At 40.8% G+C, this 27,504-nt stretch overlaps 5 protein-coding genes across 12 annotated transcripts in view; 1 reads left to right on the top strand and 4 right to left on the bottom strand.

Annotated features, from left to right (window-relative positions):
* The window catches only part of LOC105198941 (roundabout homolog 2), a 118,898-nt gene extending 116,967 nt beyond the window's left edge, over nucleotides 1-1,931 (bottom strand). The window contains exons 1-2 of the mRNA XM_039457965.1: nucleotides 901-1,931; nucleotides 799-820 (exon numbers count right to left, since the gene is read on the bottom strand). The gene's annotated coding sequence lies outside the window, so the exon portion shown is untranslated. The remainder of the gene's footprint in view (nucleotides 1-798; nucleotides 821-900) is intronic.
* LOC105198933 overlaps nucleotides 1-27,504 on the top strand; it is a 46,254-nt gene that overhangs the window by 887 nt on the left and 17,863 nt on the right. Inside the window, exons 1-4 of one of the 8 annotated variants that reach the window (XM_039457966.1) lie at nucleotides 2,023-3,017; nucleotides 3,604-3,651; nucleotides 11,049-11,181; nucleotides 22,430-22,687. The gene's annotated coding sequence lies outside the window, so the exon portion shown is untranslated. Of the gene's footprint in view, nucleotides 1-2,021; nucleotides 3,018-3,603; nucleotides 3,652-9,985; nucleotides 10,121-11,048; nucleotides 11,182-20,979; nucleotides 22,692-27,504 lie in introns of those variants that run through there. The other 7 variants (XM_039457967.1, XM_039457969.1, XM_039457968.1 and 4 more) reach the window with 7 other exon arrangements.
* On the bottom strand, nucleotides 3,567-6,587 carry LOC105198936. Its single transcript, XM_011165807.3, has 2 exons — nucleotides 5,883-6,587; nucleotides 3,567-5,152 (listed from the first exon to the last, which is right to left on the bottom strand). The coding sequence occupies exons 1-2, from the start codon at nucleotides 6,080-6,082 to the stop codon at nucleotides 4,900-4,902; spliced, it is 453 nt and encodes a 150-aa protein (XP_011164109.1). The 5' UTR covers nucleotides 6,083-6,587; the 3' UTR covers nucleotides 3,567-4,899.
* Nucleotides 6,754-9,960, bottom strand: LOC105198935. The gene has a single exon (XM_011165806.3). The coding sequence runs from the start codon at nucleotides 9,926-9,928 to the stop codon at nucleotides 8,300-8,302; it is 1,629 nt and encodes a 542-aa protein (XP_011164108.1). The 5' UTR covers nucleotides 9,929-9,960; the 3' UTR covers nucleotides 6,754-8,299.
* On the bottom strand, nucleotides 12,719-15,806 carry LOC105198934. The gene is made up of 3 exons (XM_026138767.2): nucleotides 15,562-15,806; nucleotides 14,308-14,483; nucleotides 12,719-13,254 (listed from the first exon to the last, which is right to left on the bottom strand). The coding sequence occupies exons 1-3, from the start codon at nucleotides 15,620-15,622 to the stop codon at nucleotides 12,985-12,987; spliced, it is 507 nt and encodes a 168-aa protein (XP_025994552.2). The 5' UTR covers nucleotides 15,623-15,806; the 3' UTR covers nucleotides 12,719-12,984.

Genomic DNA, 27,504 nt, shown 5'->3' with positions numbered 1-27,504 from the left:
AATAAGGTTTCTTTGTTATTATCTACTGAGACTTGTCAGGATTTAATAAGGAAAAAAAAATCAACTTTATAAATACTTATTTATGAGGATCAGCTTGTAACAATCAGAAAAAGATTTATGAATGATACCTCATGTAAGAAAAAAAAAATTTAATAAGTCGACTTTGTAGGCTATAATGACTCTGTATTTAAATCTTAGGTAATTATTTAGAATAGGAACTTTACCCTAAATTTTAATAAAAATATATTCATCCGATGCGTTTTCATTCAAAATGAAAAGATCTGAAAGAAAAACGTGGCGGTCTACTACGCGAAGTGAATTATTAAGCGTTAAAATTAGCGAGTTAGAGCTGTTAAGATATTTGCCATACTGACTAAGGCCACGGTCCGATTCATGTCCAAAGCGCTATTTGCATCTTTACTGTTCCAGCATAAACAAGAAGAGAATGAAGCCAATAGCGATTTGAGCGCGAATCGAACCGCAGCCTAAATGTATCGACATGGCGCAATATGTATTTACATTACTCGTATCAGCTAACCCGCCCTCTCACCAACGCAAAATTAATTTTAAAATATTTAGAAATTAAGTGTTAATTAGGTGCTCAAGTCTAAAATTAAATGCACGAACCGTTTGGTAAAAAATTAAAAAAAATTTGGGTGGGGCTGAGTTAATTTTACTAGCCCCCTCTCAACAAAAAAAATAAATATTCATTATATAAATGAATAAACAAATGCAGTAGAATTGAGTATTAATTAGATGCTTCAAGAAAAAAATAAAAATAAATAATTTCTCACTCACCGACACGCAGCAGCGGATTGATCTGCAACACACAAATACAAAATCTAGATTAGCGCTTAAACAACACAATTAACATAAAAAAATTAATATAATATTACTCACCACCGGATTGTTCCGCCGTTGCCTGATGTCCCCCGGACCTCCTCCTCCTCCCAGATCTCGTCAAGGCACAATTAACACAGTAACACTCGCGAACGACAGATTAATTACGATCGCGCGTTAATTATTAAGGCAATACTTTGTTGACGGCACTTGTTAATGGCAAAACGACATCACCACGTAGCGAAAGGAACACACGACCACGCGAGGTTATGATTTAGAATGCGTAGGTCGATATTTCGTCGGAACATTTCACCGTCGCACACGAAAACCCATAAGTAGCTGCGCGTACGAAGGAAATTCGTTCGACATCGATGATAAGACGCGAGTTGGTGCGCAATGCGTAAGTCAGACGGAGCTCGCGATTATTTACGGGGTCATCCAAACCTCTACGCCGTCCCGCAACAACAACACGAACGGCACGAACGTTGTTACAAACGAAGCTCGCGGCGAGAGAGGCTCACCGTCGCTAACTTCACGCCATCACGCTAACCCGAAAAAGAACGAAAGATCTAACGCGCGCGTAGCCATCTCAGGTCGATGGCTATTTCATACGAATATTCATTGCACACGAAAACGCGAATGTATCTGTACATGCGAGGAAAATCGGGCGCGAAACGTCTGTTGCGAAGCGACGACGAACACGGGAGCATCGCGGTCTCGCTTCTGTTGCCCAGCGCACGGCGAAGAGTCGACAAACACGTTTCAGGACGACCGTCACCTTGTACAATACGCAGTTCACTCTATACCACTGTGTATAAACATTCGCGAACTGTGGCTGAGACACACGCGACGAGAGATGCCGAATGCCGAAATGCGTAGTTGCGTAGCTACTACGCCATCGCCATAGCCGCCGTCCCATCGACTGTCGATCCGTCGACTGCGGCCCGTCGGCCGCCGAAATACGCACATCGCGGCGGCTCCTCGTCACACGATTGTTGCACGTGTGTCGGCATCGGGCTTTCTGCGGATCTACCTACCGCGATGAAATGCAAGACGATGCAAAACGAAACCGATCCGTCGAACGACTTCTCACCGCCGACCGACGTGTTTCACTACTAGACCGCAACGCGGCGGCGCGGCGCTGCTGTGCTAGTAGCGAAGCGTCGCGATCGGCGGCGAGAAGTCATTTGGCGGCTCGGTTCCGTCTTGCGTTTCATCACGGTAGGTAGATTCGCGGGAAGCTCGATTCCCGATTCGATACACGTACGACGAGGAGTCGCCGCGATGTGCGTATTACGGCGGCCAACCGATGATGGGACAGCAGTAGACGTGGCAACAGTCGACATGCCGGCGACGGCGAAGGCGGTGGCGTCACAACTACGCTACGCATTTCGGTGTCTGCGGATCGCGCCAGCTCCGATCTCGCCGCGTGTCTATCACAGCTACAGTTCGCGAGTGTTATGTACAGTGATACCGAGTGAAACGATTGTAGTGTTTTGACTCCGCCGTGCGCCGGTTGACGAAGGCGAGTAAAGGTTACCGCGGGGGATCGCCGTGTTTATTTCGCTACGGTCGTTTCGTGCCCGATCGTCCTTACATGCACAATGTCTTCGTGTGCACCATACATCAGTGCCGTGAATATTCGTACGAATAACTATCGCCCCGAGATGGCTACGCGTGTGTTTGATTTTTCTCTCGCTCTCTTGCGGGGTGGCGTGATGGCGTGAAGTTAGCGACGGCGAGCGTCTCTCGCCGCGAGCTTCGCTCGTAGCAACGTTCGTGCCGTTCGTACGCGCGCATTCTTGTTGTTGCGGAACGGCGTAGAGGTTAAGATGACTCCGCGAATAACCACGAGCTCCGTCCGGCCTACGCATCGTGCACTAACTCGCGTATTATCATCGATGTCGAACGAATTTTCTTCGTACGCGCAGCTACTTACGGGTTTTCGTGTGCGACGGTGAAATGTTCCGACGGAACATCGATCAGGATCATATTCTCGCACGGTCTTGTGTCCCTTTCGCTACGTGATGATGTCGTTTCGCCGTGAGTTCCGTCAACAAAGTGTCGTGCGTTGCTGAGATAATTAGCGCGCGATCGTAATTGATCTTTCGTTCGCGTTGATCTGAGAGGAGATAGAGGCTCAGGGAGAGCATCGGGCAACGGCGAAACAATTGTGGGTGAGTAACATTATTTATACGTTACTCGTGCTTAAAAAAAATTGTCGACTTGACTAAATTTTCCAACTGATTGAATTTCTTTGTTTCAAATATTTATGTATTTCAGTTAAATATATAAATGCTTGAAATTACTGAAGAAACACTGTGTGCTGCTCGCACACACCTTCTGAGTAACATTAGGAAGTTATCTCTAAAGTTAAAACAAAAATGATCTCTCTTGATAAAAAGTTATGAAAAAATTCATTTCGAAGAAGACGAAAAATCTCTTTCTTCCAAGTGAATTTTTTCATAACTTTTTTTCAAGAGGAGTCATTTTTTGAATCTTTACAGGCATCTTCTTTAATGTTACCCAGAAGGTGTGTGCAAAGTTTCAAGAAATGATCCCTTTTAGAATTATTATTAATATTATTATAAATAAATTAATTTCGAAGAGAGATTTTTCATCTTCTTTGAAGTGAATTTTTTCATAACATTTTTTCCAAGAGGTGTTATTTCTTAAAACTTTGATGCATAAAGAATTATAAATTTTTTAATATTAATTGTGTCGTTTGAGCGCTAATCTAGATTTCGTATTTGTATGTTGCAGATCAACGTGGCGTTACAACTCCGCTGCTGCACGTCGTGAATGATGTTGGTGAGTGAGAAATTATTTATTTTTATTATTTCTTGAAGCATCTGATTAGCACTTAATTTTACTGTATTTGTTTTTTCGTTTACGTAAGAAATATTTATTTTTTGTTGGGGAGGAGGCCAACTTAAACCAGAGAAAGAGAAAGCTCCACCTAATTTTTTTTTTAATTTTCTACCAAACGTTCGAGCGCCTAAATTTCAGACTTTAGCACCTAATTAACACTTTATTTTAAAATATTTTAAAATTTTCTTTTCTTTCCATATAAGAGCCAATATTATATTCAACTTGTTCCATGCTATACAAGACCGATTTATATTCAAGTAAATTAATCAGGTCCTTATTGAAATCACCAATATTTCTACACAGGATGTTTAATGATCGAATATTTTACTTGTCATCATTCGTCTTCTTTCCGAAAGTGTGACTCAATTTCACCGCATCTTGAGAACAATCCGCGTCAATCCATTGCTTTTAGTTAAAGAAAAATTGTCGTGGGATTAACCGGCGAGACCGTCGTTAATATAACAGTTCCGGTACACCCCATAGATAAAGTTAACAAAATTTAATTAATCGAGATTAGCGCCGATCGGCATCGCTGCAACCGGTCCTCACCGCCCATCATGTTACTCTGCAAGATAACCGCTGTCGTTAGCACGACCAGATAAATAGTGTCGCTGAATATTGTCAGGTAACTCGGGCGTAACTCGGGCCGCGTTTTCGCACTCCATTTTTATCTAATCGATACGCGCTCGTTACTTTCCCTATGTCGCGCGCATTAATTACAAATAATGGCTGTACGCACTGTCGCCTGTTCGACCGTTTAATAAATAGGATAAGGCTTAGATTAATAACAGCAGTAACGTATACGCAGAACCGGTTGCGCGATTAATACGTACGTAACTGTATAATCCACTGGTGTAATCACACATTGACGTACGCGAGGTAAACACTAGAAATAAGACTCGGATTCCAATGTAAGACGGATTATAATGACAGGTAGTATTTATATAGCGTTATATAAAGGAAACACAACCGTGAGTTCTTTATGGGACGTTATATAAATTATTTAGCTCCGCTATACATAAGTCGAACTAATTTTATACTAAATCTAAATCTATAATAAGTTCTTTCGACGGGATCGTACAAATCGCATTATTATTAGAATGGATAGGTTGCTTCTCTTCGCTACAAACATCTTCGTATACAAATTTAAGCAGTGTAAGTTGACTATAATTGGACTGCTATTAAAAATTATGAGTCGCAATTCATGCTGCTGCAGTCGCACAAGTCAGAATCGGATTGTGAGCTCGAGCCACTGCTACTGCTGGTTTCAACGCTGGTCGTTCGAAACAATTCCCGTCGAAGATCGTCCGTTATGTGCGATCGTTTATCGGTGGACGACAAGTAATCCAAAAGGTCAGCAACAATTTCACAACGTGGTCTGTTGAAAAATGTACCTACAACCTCGGGAATATCGATGAGCGGCCGCTCCGATAGGACGTGCCTGCGAGAGCGATTTTAATGACGTATCATTAATCTCGAACGATATTCTCGTCGCGTATCAAATATTGTAATTGGCGTTTCGCATTTTTTATAAAATTATTATTAGAGAAGAGCATGAATTAAATATAAATCCCACATAGTAGTACATAAATAACCATAATAAAACGCAAGTGAATGATAAAATAATTAAAATTAAATTGAGTAGAGGAGAAAATGATATTTTATGGATCATTTACATATTATGAGCGTCCGTATTATATTCGTTATTAGATAACGAATTGTTAGAAATTACTTATGGAATTATTTGTTTAGTAGCCATTATGTAGTGGTGCTAATGTCAATGTATAATAGTTAACAATTGTTATAAGGCATCTTCACTTTTGAGCATTTCGAAACTTTTTCAAGATACATTTTAATATTTTATTATACACACATAAGAAGGCATACCTAGAGAAAGATTATGTTAAATTGATAAAATTATTTTTTAAATTTGGTTTTTTTTAAGTAAGTTAAAGTGAAAATACTTCTGAGCAAAAATAAAAATTTAATCTCAGAAATAACGTTAGTAGCTTTTTCTGCAGTGAAAATATTATTTGTTTAAATTATTTATTTAATTTAAGCAAATTATTTTTTAATTGAAAGATGCTCCAAAAATTACCTTCTTCTCTACAAATTTAAGGAATGTAAAGATATATTTTTCTGAAGCAATTATTAGGTACGTGTCATTTTACCTCAATAAAATGGAGATCAAACATCTGATTTCCGGGTGCGCTTTAAGATAAACCTCGTTTTCTTTTCGAGTGATCATTTTCATTTCGTTCAAAGCTCGTTTCTGATCTCTCGTTAGAGCGCCCACATCGTAATTTTGCATGCCGTGCGGTGGATCCGCGGGATGAAAAGCGTTTTGTGCTTTAAAAGGCTTGTCGGACATAATGATCACCGAAATATCTCTTGACAAGGGAGTCCGCTAACGAAGCATGCTTGTCACACGTAATATTTCCCGTGTGTCAAACTTCAAATTATTACTACGTATGACATTTTTTTGCATCTGTTCGAGCGCAAATCCGCGCAGACGCGGCACGACGTGATCCGTAAAATGCGGGAGTAACTTGACCGACAAAAAATTTGACGCGTATAAATTAGCTTTTGTTTTAACGCGAAATAACATACACGAATCTGCACACACACGCGATGCACGGCATAAATATTGATGCAATCTATGACAGCGATACCCAGGCGATGACTCACGTCACGTCCACGTATACTTGCGAAGATTAGCTAACTATAAGCCTTTCTAGTTAGCAGCTTTATGTGAAAAACCCAAGATGAATAGGTATGTACGTATTATGTATTGTATAAATACGTTAAAAAATATATGTAAAATGAATGTTAACTCTAACAATAGAGATAAAAAAACAAAATAAAAATAAATCTGAGCAAGATCGTATTTTATATGAATAAATGCAATTTAAGTGTTAATAGTATAATATATCAATAATATTGTTTCGTAAAAAAAGCAGAGCAGGATATATATATATATATATATATATTTTTTTTTTTTTTCTTTATGCTCGTGAGAGGACACATATGGAAAAAGCGTTATCAGTTGAAACGTACATTTTAATCGCGTTTATAAATTGTTTACATTTCGTTACATAAATGTTGGTCATGGATATTTTCGTCCTGATAGATTCCCTGAGTTTGCGTCGAATATTTTTCTACAATTTTGCATATAAATTTATTTGCAGCTCGTGCTCTTGCATCCTAAAATAATAGAGCAATGCCGCACGAGCGGTTTTACCGCGAAAAAATAAACATTTCAGTTTGTTCTATTTATAATAAAGTATTGCAAGTTAGTCACATATATAGCAGATCGTATCTACATTAACTACAATATTTAATCACTATAAACAAATCGTACAAGCAACAAGCCAGTTGTCATTAATCTTTTTTATCTCTCCTATGCATATACATACGCGATGCGATATCCGTCCTTTATCACATTCTCAGAAATATCTAATTCTGATATTGTAATTGGCTTTAAAAAATTATAATTCTCTTTTTCTTTTTCATAAAAATGTCGTATCGCGAGCAAGGACACTAAATCAACATGTCTTTGATAAGTAGGCCGTCGCTTATCGATTCCACGCGATCGTTATTGCGCTATCGAGGGGATCGTGATTCGAGATAATTTCTTTTCCAGCAAGCCCTACTTGTCGTTAATTGACTTGTTTATTCTCCCATATATTTGACTAGATAACAGAATTTCTATAATACCAGCGATATTTACACGAGAGAGTCTCTTTCCGTCTACCTAATACTGGAGGTACAAAATTGACACACGGCAGAGAATAGAGAATATCTCTCGTGCATTTTACAGTTATATTTTAACCTGTTAGCACAGGAGGCGAGGTTTTTCCCTCGAGAGTAAAGAGAGAGAGAGAGAATCACGTTCTTATTGCGTCTTTCCGAGGTGCAGAGAGATCCACCGTCGTAAAAAGCGCCGCGCCGTTGATGTATCGCTCGCGTTGTACACTAACAGGTTAATATTCTACACGTTGTAAAACAAAAAAAAAAGATAATACGAGCACGCGGGGGCGAGTGATGGCGCGTCGCGAATACGGTAATTAAAATGCCCCGGCAGGAAACGACGTCGCGCCCCGACTCCTTTATTATCCTGCCGCGCACAGTGACGTCGCGCGCCCGAGTTTTTCTGCGACTCATCGCTCGGTTCGCGGCATCGGATATTGCGGCGGCGACATCGTTGATTTTTTTATTCCTTTTCCTCGAGACGGGGACTTTTTCTACAGGTTGCGCAAGAAAATAATGTAAATGCCCGTGAGCGCGAGCAGTTTGCGCAAAACTTAATGACGGGCATGCGGAACTGTCTTACCACCGCAAGATTGCATAACATTGTGTTACAATAGAAGAGGAACATCCGCGCGATTTTCCACGCCGCGGTCGCAATTGATAAGAACTCGATTCGCCACGCACGCATTTTTTTTTTCGCCGACGCGACGGTCCGCGCTTCTAGATCGCGCAAAGTCATTAATTTTACGATGGATCAAGACGCGGAGACAGCCCGTAAATCTCCTAGCACTTTTGACGAGAAGCCACCCTTGAAAGCCTTTAAAGTCATTGGAGTTGTCTACGCGATGGTTGCGACGGTCTTCCGCTTCTTCTTAATGCACCGCAACTTGTTCGTGAGCTTCCGCCGCAATTTCTTGTGAGTAGCGAGCATCAAAAGCCACAGAATCGGCCATATCAGCCGACATATCTTCATCACCACGAGCTTGTTCATGCAAGCGAGGAGCAAGCCGAAGAACCACGGCGCTCCCATCAGCAGATACAGCTGCAAAAAGAGGAAGTACTTCTTTCTGAGGACGTTGGTATGATTTCTCGTCGCTATCTCCGTGCTCCGCTGTATTCGTATGATCTTGTACGTGGTGAACACGAACAGCACATTGTTCCAGAAGAGCGTCAGCAGCGGTATGCCGAAGAAATATATGTTCACCACGTAGTTCGGCCCGTCATGGTAACGGCGGTAATTCGGCTTGAGCGGAAGATCCTCCGGGATGCCGGGGCAAAATTCCAAAATGACAGCGATAACAGCGGGTAAGAAGGCGCCGCCCCACGCGAATGCGCCGTACAGCAGGAGCCGTCTGTACTCCTCCTGACTCGTCTGCTGACCGGATCCCATCATCCAGCGGAACCGCGTGATGGACAGGGCCATGTCGAAGCAGATCACGTTCAGCCAGAACACCGTGGCGTTCGTGAAGTATTGCATTACTATCCAGAGGAGTGTCTCGAAGTCGTCGCTGATCGGGACGCCGCACAGGTTACAGTAGCCGAGAAACAACAGGAAGCATCCCTGCAGCAGCAGGCAGAGGTTGTGACGGAGCACCGCGCGATTGTAGATGCCCTTGCCGAGTTCCGGAACGGACAGGTACACCACGACGACGATTGTGCACAGGATAACATGAGCCAAGTTGGTGTCCATGTAGGTCTGCGCGCCCCAGAAGAATACTGTCCGCAGATCGTTGCAGTGGTAAACGACCTCCGTGTCATCCTCCTTCGACGTTACGTTCTTCGTGCTGATGGAGGTAATAGTGGTAATGGTCGTCACGGTGATGACCGTTGTCGTCGTCGTCGTCATCGTGGTTTTCTTTGCCACTGTCGAGTTTTCTCTGTCCAGAGTCACTTCCGAGCCGGCCTCCGCGCACTTAATCAACACCGTCGTGCCATTGATCATGTTCTCGATACAGAAATCCCTCGGCGCGCGCAAGATGGAACAAATACGAGGAAGGTCGCCTGAACGATGTCTCGAATCAGTGTCGTTCTTCTTGTCGTCGTATCTCAAGCCGTGCACGGTCGCGATTACCATGGTGATTCGCTGCGAATGTTGAGACGAGACGTCTCGCCAAACGTCGTACGTGCTGTAGTTTCGCTTGTTCGGCTCCGCATGGACGCACTCGAGATCCTCATTGAACGCGTAACCGGCGACGCAGCACTTCCACGACGCGCCACGTCGGCGCACGACCTCCGTCGTCGGACGAATCGAATAAGTCGCGATCGAGACTAGGCGTAGCAGGAAAATCACGGCAGACAATGGCACGTGCATTGCTGGTACACCCGATGTCTCACCTCCTCGCCACTGATCGCCACTGTCCAGACTGTGACGGTTGCGAACGTGTCTTCCCGGCGTTTGACAAGTCGGAAACAACCGGCGGCGTCTTGCCAGCGCACACAGTACAATGTCGCTGTGTTTTTCTTCCATTTCTCTGGATGACGCAGCCACGTCAACCACGCGTATCGTGCATTGGTGGTAGAAGATATTCAAACACTGACACTTATCGTATTCGGTTGTGTGAGCCACGGACACGTGCGGTCAACTTTTGCAACTGACCATTACAACAAAATCGTATTCTACGGAGATGAGAGTCTGGAAATCTTTCGATTGACGCATTGAGTAAATATTTTGAAATCGGTTGACAGAAATAGAAAGAAGAGTCACGTGAACTCTGTCTTGAACGTATATTTAATTAAATAATGCGAGACATTTTTTTCATACATTTCTTTTTAAATTTATGTAAAGCCATTATTTTTGGATTATATGTATATTTAATACATTTGATGCCAGACTTTTTATGTAATTTTATTAGATTTTAAACAAATTTTTAATTTGAATGATAAATGAACATTTGGATATACACACATATATGACATCCTTTTTAAATTCTATTTATTTGAAAAATATTTATGATTTACTAATAATTTTATTAAATTTTTATGAAAAATCTTATAAAATATTTTGGAAAATCGTTATTATTTTCGTTAATATGAAGTTTTATACATATAAAATGTAACAAACAAATTAAAAATTTAAAATTGAAATAAATTAAAAATAAAATTGCATAGAAACTGAGCTATTTAATGGCTTTACTGAACGAGATTTGGAAGAATTATTTATAAGATTTTATTTAAGATTTTTAATGGAAATCCAATAAAGTCATAAATAAATGACAAAGATTTGCTAATGAACGTAATTGAATCATACATCCAAGTATTCGAATTTGATTTCAAGTTTGTTCCAATTAGTCATAATGTTAGTTAGGCGCAATTGCATACTTCATCGCATCGCAGGGTTTCGCGACGTAGTACGGCGGCGAAAACTGTAGGTTCGACGTTATCGATTTTACGACCAATTAATCGCGGGACACAAAAGGATTTTTCGTATATTTATGTGACACGGCGTTCACATTTGCCTCGAACGCGCGTCAGTCATGCAGACGTGTGCGTGCCGATTGTGCAAAGAGTTTCCTCCTCTGGTGTCATACGTTTCTCGGTACTCGTCCACGGAAAGCGCTCTAACGTCACGTGCAATGCGATTGTTGCAGGCAATAAATCCCCATCTTGATCCTTCGTGGACGCGAGGAAGATATCGGCGCCGGCTGCGGAATAGCGGAGAACGCCGTGGACACGTGAAGGTGAACGCCGCCGCCATGGAAGGGGGACAAGGACGAGCAAAAGGTAGGGTGATACAACCAGAGTAGTGCGTCAGCGACGGATGTAACTACTATTAACGGTGGTGTTGCTGGTGGTGGTGGTGATGGTGGTGATGGTGGCGGCGGCGGCGGCGGCGGCGGCGGCGGCGAAGAGACGGTCGACTTGAATCGCGATCCTCTCGAGAGAATTGCAAATCGCGAGACCGAGCCTTACGAAATTAACCGTTCGAGTGAAGTTACCGCTAATCAAGCGTGTGATTGGTTTATGTAATTATTATATCTTTGCGTGGAAAGTGCATTTATTGTCCAGATAACTGGAACCGATTTGAAAGTATTCGATAATGCAGATTTATCTTATAAAAATAAAAGATGTAAATATATATTGTTTCATTACATAAATATAATGAAACGATGAACTCTCGAAATTTATGCAATACGAAAATTAGGCAGGACTAATGAAAATAATCGTGCGGTTATTAATGCATAAAAACGTTTATTTTTTAATGTATGTATATGTATATAATAAATTTACTTTATTTAATGTAAATGAAACGCTCATTTTGTATTTGATTTATGTATAATATATTTGGAAAGCGTTATAATTTATAGTTTAACTTGTGCCCATTAATAACCTCGCGGTACTCTCATCAGTCCTGCCTAATTTTCGAATTGTTTAAATATATTATAAAAGTATATTTTGACAGAAATTAATTCGGGTTGAACTGAACTCTTTTAGCCAGTTGTTAATAAATTTATTATTTTATTTTGTATTATAAAATATTATGTATGCAACTGATAATTGCCACCGCAACCAATAATCAATAGATGACGATCCGTCGGCTATGCTGCACAGATATGTCATTAGCCCTAAAAATGTTTTTTAGTAACTATCCATTTTGTTTCTAATTTTTCTGATGTTCTTTCCTCATTTAAGAAAAAAAAAATTTTATTTGCAATTTTAATCTTGCTGAGTTACATGCGGTCGATACTACTGCAACCTCGTCAGCTTCACCATAGAATATCGATGCTAGATGACGCTAGACTCTCGAACAGCTTACGGTCGGTAAATTTAAATGAGACATTGTCGTCCATTTTGTTCCAGGCTTCCACAGTAGCGATGAATTTAGGGTACAAATTGCAGTTTAGTTAGCTGACAAAAGATAATTAAACATTTACTGTATTTGAGACAGACCAACGTTAAGCAGTCGTAAAAGCCAGAACAATTGTTCTTGTAAATTAATTTTACTTTTGGTTTAGCCTCGCTTACTTTCGATTTAACTCTTCCTCTAATATTTGTTGTTGTAATTTGATTGTTCCCTTGGACAATCAGCTACAGTCGCTTTAGAAGCTAGAAGAATTAATCTTAATATTAAAATATTTAATATTAATATAAAAAGATAAAAATATTACTATTAAGAAAAGCCAAGCGATTTGGACTTTGTCAGCTCAAAAGAGAGAGATTCAAGAGTATGTTAACACTTCACCGATGGCGGCTAATATGCTAACACTTTGATCAGCGGACACGTTCAGCCGCATGCAACAAATAAAAACGCTTCCAAAAAGCCACTGTAATTTTTATATTTAAAAATATATATATTTATAAACTTTTGAAAAAGACATAGGGAGGTTTTACATGATAATGAATATAATCTATGCTATATACAGAATGTTATATAAAGAATAGTTTTACGCGTCCCGTCGGCGAAGTGTTAGATTTTCACGGGGTATGTTTCGAATGTTGGGGGGACGCAGACAAATTGGAGCGCCGCGGGGCGCCCGTGCTGGCGAGGGGGGCATATATTGTGATTAGAGGTTTTTATTGACACTGTCAGGACGGGTACATGATAACGGTCAAGACAGCTTGGAGCACGAGGGCCAGCAGGAAGTCGGTTTCTTTGATCGTTAGGTCGTTGGCAGTACCGGTACCGTTGTTGCATAGATTAGTCTCGCAACAGGCAGTGCAGCCGTAGAGTTTGGTGCGCTCGCCGATTATGATGCATCCGGGCTCGCATTTGTTCGTGCAGTTTCTCTCGAGGGCCCACATCTTCTGGCTGGAGGTCGAGTTCGCGGTGCTGGTGGTGTAGGAAAATCGCTTCACCTGCAACATACGGTCTCGTCACTTCGTTTTCCCAATTTCATTAAGTGTGCAGTTTTACCAGTTTTACGGGCTCTCGGTCGGACACTCGGTGTATGAGATTTATACACGCAAAAATTAAACGCGCCATATTCATAATTACATTTAAAAAGAAAGCTGTTTGCTTTATCATCATATGAACCGTCCAGAGAGCCCGGTTGGACGACTTCATATTATTAAGAGCTTTTATGGCGACGTTTTTGCGTTGAAAATTTAAATGCGGACTTTTATGCGAGGATCCGTGTCACAAAGGAAAACCGATAACTCGTCGTATTTTATACGTGGACTTGTATAGTTCGTAGATGAGTGTGATTAAGCCTGTTCTAAGAAAAACAGAATATCGTGCGAAAGTACGGTGGTTATGTTTTTAATGTCTGCATATTTGAGTAACGTATACGCGAGAATATTAATAAATGTAATGCACCATTCATAATTTTTTAACTTAATACTTTAAAACACATTTCTGTTTTAAAATTAAAAATTTGTTAAGGGTTTAAATGATATTTTCCGTGCAGCGTATTTTCTGTTCCGTTTCAACGGATGAAATTCTCTGTATAAATATATCATCTAGTATTTCGATTGTTGTAACTGATAAATAGACAGCCGTGATTCAAAGCATCTCATCCGCGTAATAATTTAACCACACGGATAAACGCTCGTGAACGTGATTGTGTGTGCGAATATGTGTTGAATTAGATATTAATTCGTCTAGATAAACAAGTAACATGGTTTAAATTGTCGTAGCAAGTTTGCATTAATTGCACGCGTGAATTCGCTATGAATTCGTTTGTGAAAATCCGGCTTCCGCAAATATGCAGCGCAATTGGGGAATTATTCCAATTTTGAAAGCTCCGAAAGCAGGTCAATCACATTTCTACGTAATATTGTACTCCGCGCAAAATTTTGTTTGCGTATGTATGTGAAATTATGAAACTTAGCATAAGAATATCGCGTCGCTCGCGTTCGACGTTAATCTTGTTGTGTAGAAACGAAAGGTACAAACCTATCTTGTCTTACCATGCACATTCTTCTGTCGTCCGTGCATTTGTGCTTGAAGGTACTGGAGTTGCCAGTATTGTCAGTGAGATTGGCACATCTCTCACCGTGCTCCATAGTAAAGCATTGATAGCACCACAAATCGTTGGCTCTTTCAGAAGCCGCGTGAGTCCGATGCTCTTTTGACATTAGTTGACCTGTTTTATCACACAAATGTCTATATTACACAAGCGCAATCGATATTAACTAATTATATCAGAAGTTTAAACGTCAAATTGGTCTATGGTTGCTCGATCAAATATTACGTTTATAAATATGTATGTATATATTGAGAAATAAATTTTGTGAAGACTTTGCATGATTCAATAATACTGGTCAGTAACATTGAATCAGTAATACTGATGAGTATGACTATCAATATTTTTATCCTCAAGCATGACCCAAGATTATTTCTGCATTTACATCATTTATGATTGTGAAAGTATACTAACGTTTTCAGTTTTCACACAATCAAGAAATTAGAATTATCATTAACGTTCTGCGTCAATTCATTAGTATTAATCACACGATCACTAATATTCAGTATTTGTTAATAATACTGTATTATTAATCGTGTGTCGTCCGTATTAAAAATAAGAGAAAGAGAAGAACGGCAGATTACGTTAAATAATTTATTTAGATTTCTTTCTCTCTCTCTCTCTCTCTCTCTCTCTCTCTTTTGTTTTCAATTTGCCTCACTTTTTGCGAGGATTATCAAAGATAAATTTATACTACAGAGATAAGTTTATTGATTGTCTTTATATATATGTATATACACACATGCACGCACGCATGCACGCACGCACACACACACACACACACACACACACACACACACACACACACACACACACACACTGTGGTGTTACAAATAAAAAATGCTTCGAGATAAAAAATTCCTTTTAAGCGTATTACGAATTCAATATCGCTAATCTGATCAAATCTATCTGAATTCAAAAATCTTTATTTATTTGCAATCGTACGTTGTGCGTGATGTATAACCTCTCGTTTACAAAAACCTTTTTTCTAAAAAAGAAAAAAAAACGAGCAGCGTTTTCTGCTATACCAGCATTACATCGAAAGAACTTTTAACTTCAACGTCTTTTCAGAGTCGCATATTAAGATCTCTCCGATTAAACTGTATTACAAAAGAATTTTTGCTACGCAACTTTGATATTCCTAAAAATGACAGTACATCACACAAGTATATTCTTAGTCGAGGTATTGCGCACTTACCGCTCGTAAGGGCGATCAGTGTGACCAGCAGGAAGCACGTGATAGCGACGTATACGTTCATCTCGGAGGGGTCTGGCCTCGTCGCGAAACTAAACTGATCGCAATGACGATCCGACAAGTGGGCGGCTCACATGTCGCGAGATTGCCTTCGCGCGATTCGCATGCCGGGCTTACGCGGCAGTAGCGAAACATCCGGACGATGGTCCAGCCAGCGGACGGCTGTCGGTTCCGCCATGCTGCGTCGGCGTCGACGCCTGCGTCACGGCTGCGTCGGGCTTGCTCTAGAAACCTCGAAAGTCGAAAATCAATATTCGCGAAGGGTTGTGGGATTTGTCTCCCCACAGCTACGACCCGCTCGACGTCAGACCGTTGCGTGCGCGTCGCCGCCGATCGCCGTCCGGATGAAACCTGAAACAACATCTGAGACGAAGGGTACCTGAACTCCGCGTCCTCTCCTTCATCACTCTCGTTATCCGCATGCGGTGCGCGATCAATCTTGGGGGTGAAACGCTGGGAAACGCCATCATGTCGCTCTGACGATTGTAGTAACCCTTCGCTAAGGCTTTAATCATCGGTGATGATTGTCGACGACGGAAAGGATGAAGCATTTCGTCGCGAGCGTCGAATAAAAGCGTGAACGTCGGCGTGATCGATAGAGGCGTTTGAAAAGTCCTTGGAACTTGTGGCGAAAAGTTCGAGGTTCGATGCACGATCTCAATTAACAACATTCAACAGTCTTTTAACGTAGCTTTTGTAAACGTTTCTCTAATTAATTCGGAATCAAATTTTTATATAAAAAAAGCAGGAACTGACAACAATAATAAATTCTTTAATTATTTAATTATTTTGTTAAAATGTAAATATGATATTTTTTTTAAAAATGCTACGCACTTTCAATATTTCATTTATATAATGGCAGATAAAATGTTTTGCACATATGTAAGATAAAATATTTTTTAAACAAAAATGTGCCTTGACGCTATTAGGAGTGTAGGCTAGTGACATCTAGTTTGAAAAGAAGCGATGTGATAGAGTACATGGTAAGGTATATTGTAACCCGATTTAAGCCATTCGATATTATCCCGAAGGATTTTTTTTTTATTAGATTACGTACATACATTTACGTAAAGCCGTAAACTATAAAGTGATAATGTAAATCAGCAATAATGGGAATCTTTTTCTTATCGTTTTTACGAGAATTTCTCATTCTTGAAGGTTTTATCCCTCACTATCCCTTTTTTATGTATAGTCGTACTCTAGAATCACCAGAAGCACTTTTCTCACGTGTTAGTGGGAATCATAAAGATTCCCTTTATGTCTTTTTTGCCATTTGTAACCGCCGGCGACTTTCAATATTACAGAAGAAAACATTCTTTTGAAATATCTTTGCGATAGTTTGCAAGAATGCGAAAACCACCACCCGGCGGTCCCATCCTAATATCTCCGTTTTTTAATCATCCATTTTCAAAAGATTAAATAGGAAAATAGTTAAAGTTTGTTGGAAAGCGGATTTGCCAAAGTTTATAATGGATTTACACGTGCACCTGCGGTAGCGTTTCACCACTTTAGCATGTTCGGACAGTTCTGGACATGCTGAATTAGCCACACACACACACACACACACAACACTTAGTGGTGTCATACTGCGACGATCTAACAATCTAACAATCCAAAGTTCTGATTGGCCTAACGCGATGCTCGCATCGCAGTAAGGTATATGCCCGTCATCCAGCAGCATTAAATAAAGCTGTCTACGTACGTACATTATCTTCTCTTTCCTTTTTAGTCCCAATTTCGATAGCGGTCATATCCTGCTTATCTTCAACGTTAATTGATCAAGACAACTTCGTTGCAGAATTATTCCTAGTGCCTCTTATGTTTATTTCTATCTTTGTAGATTAACCTTAATCTTGGTTTAACTTACTTTTTCTAAAAGGTAGAAAAGGACGGAGCAAGTTAAACTGAGATTGAAGCTAATCTACACTAGTAGAAGTGGACAATAATCGTTCATTATGTAATGGAGGTATGTAACGGCTGGATGTAAAGAATATACGTACGCGTATAAATCCTTCGAAATATGTGTTTATACCAAACGGTATTGTAAATAATTTGTAAGTTTTCGAACAAAGTTTCTTACTAGTTTTCCTTATCAAATCTTGTTTATCCTTTCGGAGATTTAGTTCGCTATGAAACGTTACAATACGTCTTTCTATTTAACTATACGTATAATCCGCCGTGTACTAAAACTTTGAAACAAGTGAACAATACACAATACACTGAACTCTCGTCTCTCCAGGTAGCAAATTAATACAGAACATTAATCCGTGGGTTACAAATTCCCTTTTTTTACAGAGAGCTCTTTATAAGAATATATTTTATAAATATTTATAAAACATACACGCTGACATTTTTACGAGATAGTTCCTGTGAGTTAGTATTAACTGCGTATTAATATTTTAACACGTCTCTCCACTTTTATCCGTTATATTGCGCGTCAAGAAAACGGAAAGAATTTTTTCTTCGAGACGTACCATCTAATAAATTTCAGGCGGTACATTCGCCACAGTCTATATTGCACCTGCACATTGCAGGGGTGAATACCCGCAGGGGAATCGATTTCAGGTTTCCCAGACAGCGACTGTTATGACTTCTACCGGCGAATGAACCTCTTTTGATATATCAGCGAGCATTGAGAGACGATATTTAAGGAAAACAGAAACTAAAGACGTAGCAAACGTGAATTGACCTGATACCTTTATTATAGGATGGAAACGATACTGATCGAGATATTTCAGAACTATTTTATTTAGTACATCATTTTCATGACGTCATGTATTTTATTCTGTAGATTTGAAAATTAACTATCAAGCTTTCAATTCTGTTTTTCTGTTATTATAATAATAATATCACGCTAATAGTAACACGAATTTAGCTTCTCGGCATATATTATAAATCGCCATTATCTGTTTAATAAATGATAATGTGATTAATTAAACCGATGCTGTATCGAGTAATTATATTAAATCGTGTATTTGTGATTGCATTCTTTTCAAGTGTTTCTTTTCAGAAATATTTGCTTTTGTTCGCTGAAAATTCCTCTGAAGCTATTATCTTTATAAACTACCATTTCAATACAAAGTATTTATTATATATAAATTGTAAAGGTATTCGTTTCAAAGAGTCAAATCATAGAAACGTGTAAGTCTGTCAAGCGGCGCGTATGACGCGATTGACTGTTTCGGTGGCACAAGTGCGCGAATTGCATTCGTCATTTCCAAAATACCAAATTTCGATATTTGCACAGAGGATGTCAACAACGGTTTACAAATACCGATGGACCGGACCCCTCGTGCTACATGCAGTCGACGTGCAGACAAGCACGGGAGCTTAATGTCACCGGATTTCGCGCGAGAGTATGTAATTCGTCTCGTCGCGCGTTATCCTATCGATCTTGTCCGAGATAAAAATGAATGAAGCGCGAATAAACGACGAAATCTGTCGGATCGAAGGGGAAGAAATATCCCGCGCGATAGGTCAGTCTCGCGGTGACGCGCTTGCGAGACGTCCGGTCAATTCGTGAATCCATGAAGAAGCATTTCGCGACGGAGGACAAGCTTTGATATATACATCGGGGAAAGTTCTATCCCCGAGAAATAAATTGCACTGAGGTAGAGAGTGAGAGAGAGGCTCGTAACTTTTCCAAGACTCGCCACGTCGTCGTTCGCGCGACGCGTAAGAAACCTCTCGGTAACGTCGTGCGAGGTGGAAGAGAAATGTCGGGCAATAAGTTTCGCAGTCTCTAATATCATTTTATGGGCCGTCTCGCAGGGCGAATAACTTTCGGACGACGAAAATTGTTTACGACGCGAATTTCGTGCGCGTTTCACCCTTGTTATGTACTAAATTAAGGGGAAATATTCAGGCGCCTACGCACCGCTGCTTATAACGACATATTTTGCGTTCTTGAGAAAAATTGAAGAGGATCGGTGGACCACGATTTTGGAATGTTTAATATATACGGCAATTAGCTCTGTGAAATTGTGTGGCTCTCTCGGGCAAAATCTCTTGGACTTAACTAGAGGTCTCATTGAATATTTATGAGGTTTTATACTGCTTTCTTAAATCTCAGTTTGTAAACACGTGCGACCTCTTAATTTAATTTCTTCTTAATTTTATGTGCGAAGAAAAAGGAACAGCCGCATAATGCTATGGGCGACTTTTCAGGCATTTTGTACAACGCCCGTGTAGAGCATCGCGAGTAAGACTTCTCGAGTAAAGCTGCTGATAATCGTTGTCTTGTAATGCGCGTTAGACTTAATCGCGAGATGCAATAAATGACTGCAGCTCCTCGCGCGTAGTCGAGGCTCTCAGACTCATAATACGCTTAAGCCTCGCAAATCTACCTATGCTGTTTTCCCCTTTAATCGCTCCGTTTGCAGCTGGTTTGCTGCTTCTACTTGGCGCAACGACGCCCCGTCGCCGTTTAATAATCGCATAAAGTTTCGATTGCCTCCACGCGTAGTCAGCGTAGTCGGCATTGTCACCGACAAACATCGCGTGTACACGGAATTTCGTCGTTGCGGTGAGAACAATCGGATCGCTTTAGAGAGTTGTGTAAATAAGTATCGAGCTCTTTGCACTTTGTTGGACGCACTTCGTCTCTATTACGATCTGTGACTTTGCGAGGGATGCGAAAATCTGTCGCTCTATTGCGTTTTAATCTCAAATATTAGGAAAAAAAAAGATGATTTTATTCGTCACGTTAAACAAGAGTTCTTAGCGTTAGAATATTTTTTTATCTCGTTCTCTCTTTCACTGACTGCAGATTAATATGTTTTCGTATCACTTAAAGGTTCGCGCAATTGAGGTAAATCAAGCACTCGCGTTCGTTCCAATTTCGTGACAATTGTCGTTACTTACGACGACCTTCGATAGGAAATTTAATACCTCGTTTCCACTCGTCCACTCTTCCGCGTGTGGTTGTATTGTGAAATTGCCGATATATTTCGCTCCAAGTAAAAAGCATAAAGGTTTCGCATCTTTCATCATTTACGACCTTCGATTTCTGTACGTTTCCCTCATTTTCTATTCCACGTGCGCTTGCACCTTCGAAACGTCGTCTTTCCTATAAGCTGACGTGAAAAATATCATCAAAATATCAGGACGAAGCTGACACAAAGAAGAATCTTTTTTACTTTTATATCATATTTGAAATATTTCTTTATTCTTTCGAATGATAAGAACCAATTTCTCTCTAAGTGCAACAGTTCAAATTCTCTTATCATCCTCTTCTGATCGCCTTTCAGTTGTACAAGGTTTAAAATATATTAGGATATTTCTGTGTTAGAGATGATTCGAGAGTGCAAATTTTGAATTTTGAAATTAATGACTTTTCTGCCTGTTAAAAAAAAAAAAAAATAACTTTGGAACTTTTGTACAAATAAGTATTGAAATTTCCACAACGGATTATCTAAATTTTGTAATAGTTTTATAATAGTTTATACGTGTATAATAGTCTATCGTCATTTTGCAACGCGGTAATAATTTCACAACATACTGATAGGCTCAATGAGATGCTGAAATGACGGTAACTATGAATATGACAACCGTTTGAAGCAACTAAATGACAGTTCGAGTAAAACCGTGGCACATCCGCACAAGGACTGACATTTTGTAAAATTTATTATTTCCGGTTATCATGTTGCTTCTTACGCGACGATGAATTTTCCCGGCGCAAGATAATCATGAAACTTTTCCTCCGTCTGCTGTGTGCCGCAGTTATTTTTCGTACGCTTTAACCCGAGCTTATTATCGTAACGCGTGGTAGAAGAGAGTGTCGCATTACAATATACAATAACGCCATTACAGTATTATCAGCTTACTACGTAATAATGTAACGTGCACCGGGAAAACAGGCGCGTCGCAGAACATCGTGTTATATAATGTAAAAGATATTTCAACGTGGCGCGATGTGCTCGACTCCTACGAGTCAGTTTTTTAACTTCGAGAGCAATTTGCATTCTAAAAATAGAGCTGAAATGAGTTTACGTGGAAATTTTTCGTATCTCTGTATGCATATTTAAAAACTTTCAGCGTAAGACACACATATATACATGTATCGCGTCGCGTTGGACTCGAGCGAGTTAACGCTGCAACGTCGTTGTATCGGAAGTGTTGCTTCGACCTTTTTCGAGTCCCATGCCCACGCGGAACATCGTCGGTCGACGTTCTCCTCGAGAGAGAGAGAGGAATGGCTCCGTCGTTGATGCCTCTGTCGTTGCGCCGCCGCCGTGTCGATTGCGCAATCAATTTTCCTCCGAGAAACGTCGCATGGTCAGCTGGCATCATTAAATTATGTGCCAGTGTTTACACCGAAGCAACACGTGAAACGACTCCTCCGTCGCCGCCTCCGACATCCGCTCCGCGCGGTACTACGCCACCCCCAGTGAGAGAGTCGAGCCACCCCCTCGGCTCTTGCCCGGATCCAGCGGAATGTACTTAAACGACAGGAAGGTGCACGCGTCGATTGGTCGGGCGAACCCCGGGTCGATGGTGAGAGGGGCGCCGGGTCTTTCGCGAGGCTCGTAGTGCCGCTCTGACCACCGTCGCGGCTGGGTTTACTCGTCGTCGCCCTTAACTTGGTAAGACCGCCGCGATCGCCCGTAAAGATCTATCGATATCCACGTACGCACGACCGATCCCGGGATCCTGGATCTCGCCCCGTGATCGATCGCGCGATTCCGGCCGGCGAGCTGGCGGCTAAATTTTAACCGCGCACGAACGATCGCGCGGAACGATCGCGATGGAGCGATCGCGGTGGTGCGACGTGTTGTAGTTATAAAGGGCGCCTGCCGTGTACGTGCCATAGGTGCAGCGGACGGATCGTTCGCGGGGTCGTTACACCGAACGAGGAGCCGACGGTGCCGGCGGTGCGGTGCGTGTGCAACAACGAGCCAGCGAGGGATCGGCGAGGAGTATAGCGGGTAGGCAGTAGTGGTAGTACATCGCGCGGGGTGGTGTGCCTGCCAGCGACTCCAGCGAGTGGATCGCAGTCGGACCGTGAATGCGGCCGTGTTAACAAACCCCCGGGATCAACATCGCCTCGCTCGCGGCCGACAATTCTACGGTAGGTGAGATATGTTCCGTCAGTTTAGCCGCTGCGCCGACCGCGCGCGAGAGCGGATCGCGAGCACGCGTTTTACCGATCCCATCGATTCCACCACCCTCGCGAGCCTTGGGGCTTTTGAATGTCCCGCGACATCGCCCCTGATACCGCACGCGAGGGATAGCGCGATAGGTATTCGAAACTTTATCGCCCTTGGCACGACGTTGCTCCCCTAATTGGCTCGGGAGTAAGCCCGGGATAACGGTAATGAGGGGCGGCGTTCTACTTACACGATACCTCGTGTCCTTAGGGCAGGAACCCCTGAGATACACGATCATAATTCACATAGGTGACTCGTGTTACTGCATGTGTATTGAGAAACTTTCGCAAATGGAGATTGATTATTTCGTACTCGCCCTGGAGCTAATTATTTATATTATGTTAGTTGATGACGTGAATATTTTAATGATACATTATTGCGACGATCCATGAAAACGGGCAATTTATAAATGAATCTATGTGAAAAATAAACTTTTTCTTAAAATGATCAAGAGACGACTCTACGTTCAAGAAAAAACCCACGGGAATAAGCTCGCTAGGTTGTATTTATTGGCGGCATAATGGAAAAACCGTGTAGATTGCTGTGAGCCTCCCTTAGGTCCGTGTTCTCTATTATTTATGCGATAATTACTGCTTTCTAGGTGGAAATGTTTATGTTTTTTCACTCGTTAGGTTTTACCGTTCAAGTGAGCACTTAAAATTTCATGCAACATAGAAATTAAATGCGATGAATAGAATTTGCCAAGTGTCAGCGAAGCGAATTTACATGTACAAGTTTATATTTAAATATAAACTCAGTTGATGGAACACAGTTTACCGTTTCTAAATATTATGGCAGCAATTTTACAAACGCGTTTGATTAAAGGGAAACTTGTTACTTGTGTTGATAATGCACGAAATGCACGCGCTACACGTGCATATATTAAAAATAAATCGGGGGGGATATCGAAGGTATCGGTAAGATTTCATTAAAGTCTCGTGCTTCGGACTCTAACTTCTTCATTTTATCCCGCGAATCGAAGAGTTGATCCTCTGGCAAAGCATTTGCCTTCTTCGATCGCGAATCCAAGTCCCTATTTTTATTCCGCAATTAAGAAAGCTGACACTCTTTGCTTTATCAACTCAATGATCATCTTAACCAAGTTTTCTCTCCCCGCCTCCGAAAATCCGTTTTGCCGCGTTGCATTAGCAACAGCCGAATACGGGGATTATCGACGAATCGATAAAATCTTGACGGTCGGTCTAATTGACAATTACAAGCCGGGGCAGGTTTATATAGCTGTGCATTCGCAGCGGATGATTGGCCCCGATAATTTCGGCCTTTGCCGGCCGTGCCCCAAATGAATCGCTTCGTGTACCGTTAGTCAGAGCGGAATAGAACAGGGTTCGACAGAAACGGTAACCCTTCAAACTTCTCCCATCTCCCCGAGAGACACTCGATCGAACAAAGTGCAGTTTTCATCAGCGACTTCGGATCTAAATTTAGACAAAAGCGCAAGTCAAAAAGTAATCTTGGAACAACGCGAAAAGGTTAGCGGATGATGCGAGGCAACAGGGAAGTATATTACGCGTTTATAAATAATCCTCGAATCTTTTTCCGCTCGGTTTAATATATTATCAACGTGAAAGTTTTATAATTAAGTGACGCGAGCAATAATGATAAAATGTGTCTTTAAAAATACAACGAGTTACGTAAAATAGAAATAAATTTATTTATCTCAATAAAAATTCTTTTTCCGCGTTTGCTCCGAGTGTTAGTGGATGACTTGCATTTGGATTTGCATTTTTGCAACAAGTTATTTTATTTTAGCTATGCACAAGCATTTCGTGATATTTTTTTTTTTTACTCACAAAACGTGTTCGGTATTTTCCAGCATTTAATTGTCGTGCGTAATGATTAAATGCCGTTCCGCGAGTCATTTCATTATTTCAACTAAAAGTCTGCCTATGAAATACTATTTGTTACACGAAACGATTGAAAATTGCGACGATGAAATCTATTACCTACTCTGCGATAAAATGGGGGCAATGACGGTGACAGCGTACTTGTACAGTACATGATCTTTCTGCAATGAGGTTTCGATCGGTTACAATCTGTAACACGATTTGCTGCAAACTTGCCTTTAAATGAACCTTTGAATGCTTTGAATTACCGTACTGCTAACAATTACTGCGAATGCACTGGGAAAGGTTTTGCTTAACGACTGATACAAATGTCGATTGACGAGAGAAAGAGAGAGAGAGGATTCAGTCTAAATTACACTATTAAAGATAAATTGCGCTGCGACAAAATTAGAACGTGAAAACACAGAGGTATGCTTTCTCTTCTATCATACTACACGTATACACACACACACACACACACACACACACACACACACACACACACACACACACACACACACACACACACACACACACACACACACACACGTATGTATGTATGTATGTATGTATGTATGTATATACGTGTTATCAATGTATAAAGATGATAATATTAAGTTATGACATTGCCAAATGTTTAACGAATCTTAAATTAACACTTCAGCACGCTGTTTTTCAGCACCTTCTTGACACACGTTGGGTTGAGTCGCGACACTTCTGAGTTATAAAATTTCCGTTGTACTTTTGCAAGTAAAAAAAATTCCTCAATGACTCTTACGTATAGTTCAACGTCCCTCAAAAGTATTTGTATGGTTGTTTATTTAAAAAGTTGTACAAATCGTATAGAATTGTATAAATTGTAATAAAAATTATATAAATATTGTAACTAATTGCAGTGCTCTTAGTTTTTCGAGCAATAAAAAATTCGCAGGAACAAATTGTCAAATCGTGTTTACGGAGTACGGAGTGTTAAAAAAAGCACGTCATTGCGTTATGAAATTAGCGAAAGCAGCTTTCGTTTCTGCGTCGTGCGCAGACGCCGGATGGAAGAGGAAAGTGGTTTTATTTAAAAATTTTATAAAAAAAAGTTTATATTCCTTTACGTGCATTCGGTATATTTGATCGCAAAATAAATACCAATTTATTTGATTCTTACCGTTGGCCATAAATTTCCGTTATCTATCCGTCTTAATAGCATTTCCTCGAGCTCCCGGATTGTTACGTATAAATAGAAACTGGAGGTATAGCCGGCGGGATTAAATCGCTCGTTTGCCACGCAAATTCTTTGAAAGAAAGGGCGGTCGAAATAGAAGAGAAAAGGATGAGACGAAGGAGGCAGAATTAAAACGCGTCGAGACGACCAACTCGTTCTCCGGAAATATTTGCGACGATAGTCGGTATCCGAAGTATTTAATTAAGGAGGAAAGTCCCGTGGTCGCGTGTCCTTGCGCTTTGATGCCGGACGCACCTCGGCACGTATATCCCGAAGCAAAACAAATTTCTACGTAAAGGAAACTCGACGTCAAATAGGACGTCTTTCTTATATATATATAAGAAGATTCTTCGAGCTTCATTTCGAGCGGTAGGAGAGGACTCGTTATCGCCGAGGGTGAGCGAGATTCTCATCGTCGCCGTGCGTCGCGTCGTGAGTCCTCGAGAAGCTCGGGAAGGAGGGACGAGGAAGATTAATTCCCATAAAAGGCTCGATTCCGTATTTATTGCCTCGCGTAACTTCGATAAGTTGCTCGTGCTACCTCGCACCTCGTCTCACCGTGTCGTCTCGCAGGCACGCGTCATCCTCGTTCGGTGGTGAACGCTGTTACTTACATAACGTCAGTGCAGTAATTACACGGTACTAAATGTCCATCAGGTGCAAAGGGATGCTGCGCATTGAACAAAGAATGGAAGTTAACGAGGCAACAGGGACGACGCGAGAGAAAGAGAGAGAGAGAGAGAGAGAGGAAGGCCAAATGAATTGTCTTTAATAGTCATTCTGTCGTTGTTTCGTAGGAAACACTCTGCGGAACATTTCACGCCGGACGAGGAAATGAGAGAAATTTCACATTTCCAATTTCTGTTGTCTTTCTCTCTCTCTCTCTTTACAAAAGAGTAATTATGTATCCAGCCTCACCTTGAACGCGCATTTTTAATCTTACAACGTCGTCGCGAGTTAATTGCTAATTAATAATAATTAATATCGGAGTCGGTATAATATCCAAATATGTGTAATATTGATCTTCATGCCATAACTGTAATTGATGGAAAGCTGGTTTAAAGTACTTAGTTAATTAGAGGAAATTGAAAACGACATTTATGTCATGCATAAAATAGCATTGATATAAATAAATGGAACAGTTACGTTAAATGATACAGTTTTTAATTATTATCGATGCGATTTCTGCAAAGATTTTTCGATTAATTTCGGAGATCGGAATTACGAGTATATATTCGAATTCAGATCATACGGACCGATACTTCTTCGAGATTAAATTCCACAACGATATTCATTGTTAATTTTAACCGAGATTTTTATATTACTTGAAAATTTCAAAATAATCATTCAAAAGATGAAAATAATTTTAGACTTGATGCTCTAATTATGAACGCATAAAATGAGGGCGATGTGATGGAGAAATAGACTTGGAATTGAATTATACCTTGACACAATATGATGTTAGCGAATTAATACGTAACTAAAAAATATTATCTCTCCGAGACATCAATTTTTACATCCATCCCTTTTTTCCGCCCGGATTTTCCGTTGCTCATCTCGTTCTCCTTTGCGCGGATATCATCACTCGGCGAATAATTTTGCATTCATTCCGAGGAGAGCCGAATGAAATCCGACGTTACACATTGAGGGGAATTAATATCGGATGATCTCGCGGTCGCCG

This window comes from Solenopsis invicta, chromosome 15 (genome assembly GCF_016802725.1).
Source record: "Solenopsis invicta isolate M01_SB chromosome 15, UNIL_Sinv_3.0, whole genome shotgun sequence".
In the NCBI taxonomy this organism is placed as follows: domain Eukaryota; kingdom Metazoa; phylum Arthropoda; class Insecta; order Hymenoptera; family Formicidae; genus Solenopsis; species Solenopsis invicta.
This window is presented reverse-complemented; position numbering and strand designations above follow the sequence as displayed.

Bases quoted from the DNA above. Each gene is read 5' to 3' on its own strand.
- LOC105198936 (XM_011165807.3), bottom strand. From the start codon at position 6,082: ATGTCCGACAAGCCTTTTAAAGCACAAAACGCTTTTCATCCCGCGGAT. The intron at 5,153-5,882 runs GTAAAATGACAC...TCGCTCTCGCAG, and splicing joins TTGATCTCCATTTTATTGAG to GCACGTCCTATCGGAGCGGC.
- LOC105198935 (XM_011165806.3), bottom strand. From the start codon at position 9,928: ATGGAAGAAAAACACAGCGACATTGTACTGTGTGCGCTGGCAAGACGC.
- LOC105198934 (XM_026138767.2), bottom strand. From the start codon at position 15,622: ATGAACGTATACGTCGCTATCACGTGCTTCCTGCTGGTCACACTGATC. The intron at 14,484-15,561 runs GTAAGTGCGCAA...GTGATAAAACAG, and splicing joins ACTGATCGCCCTTACGAGCG to GTCAACTAATGTCAAAAGAG. The intron at 13,255-14,307 runs GTAAGACAAGAT...CGTATGTTGCAG, and splicing joins ACGACAGAAGAATGTGCATG to GTGAAGCGATTTTCCTACAC.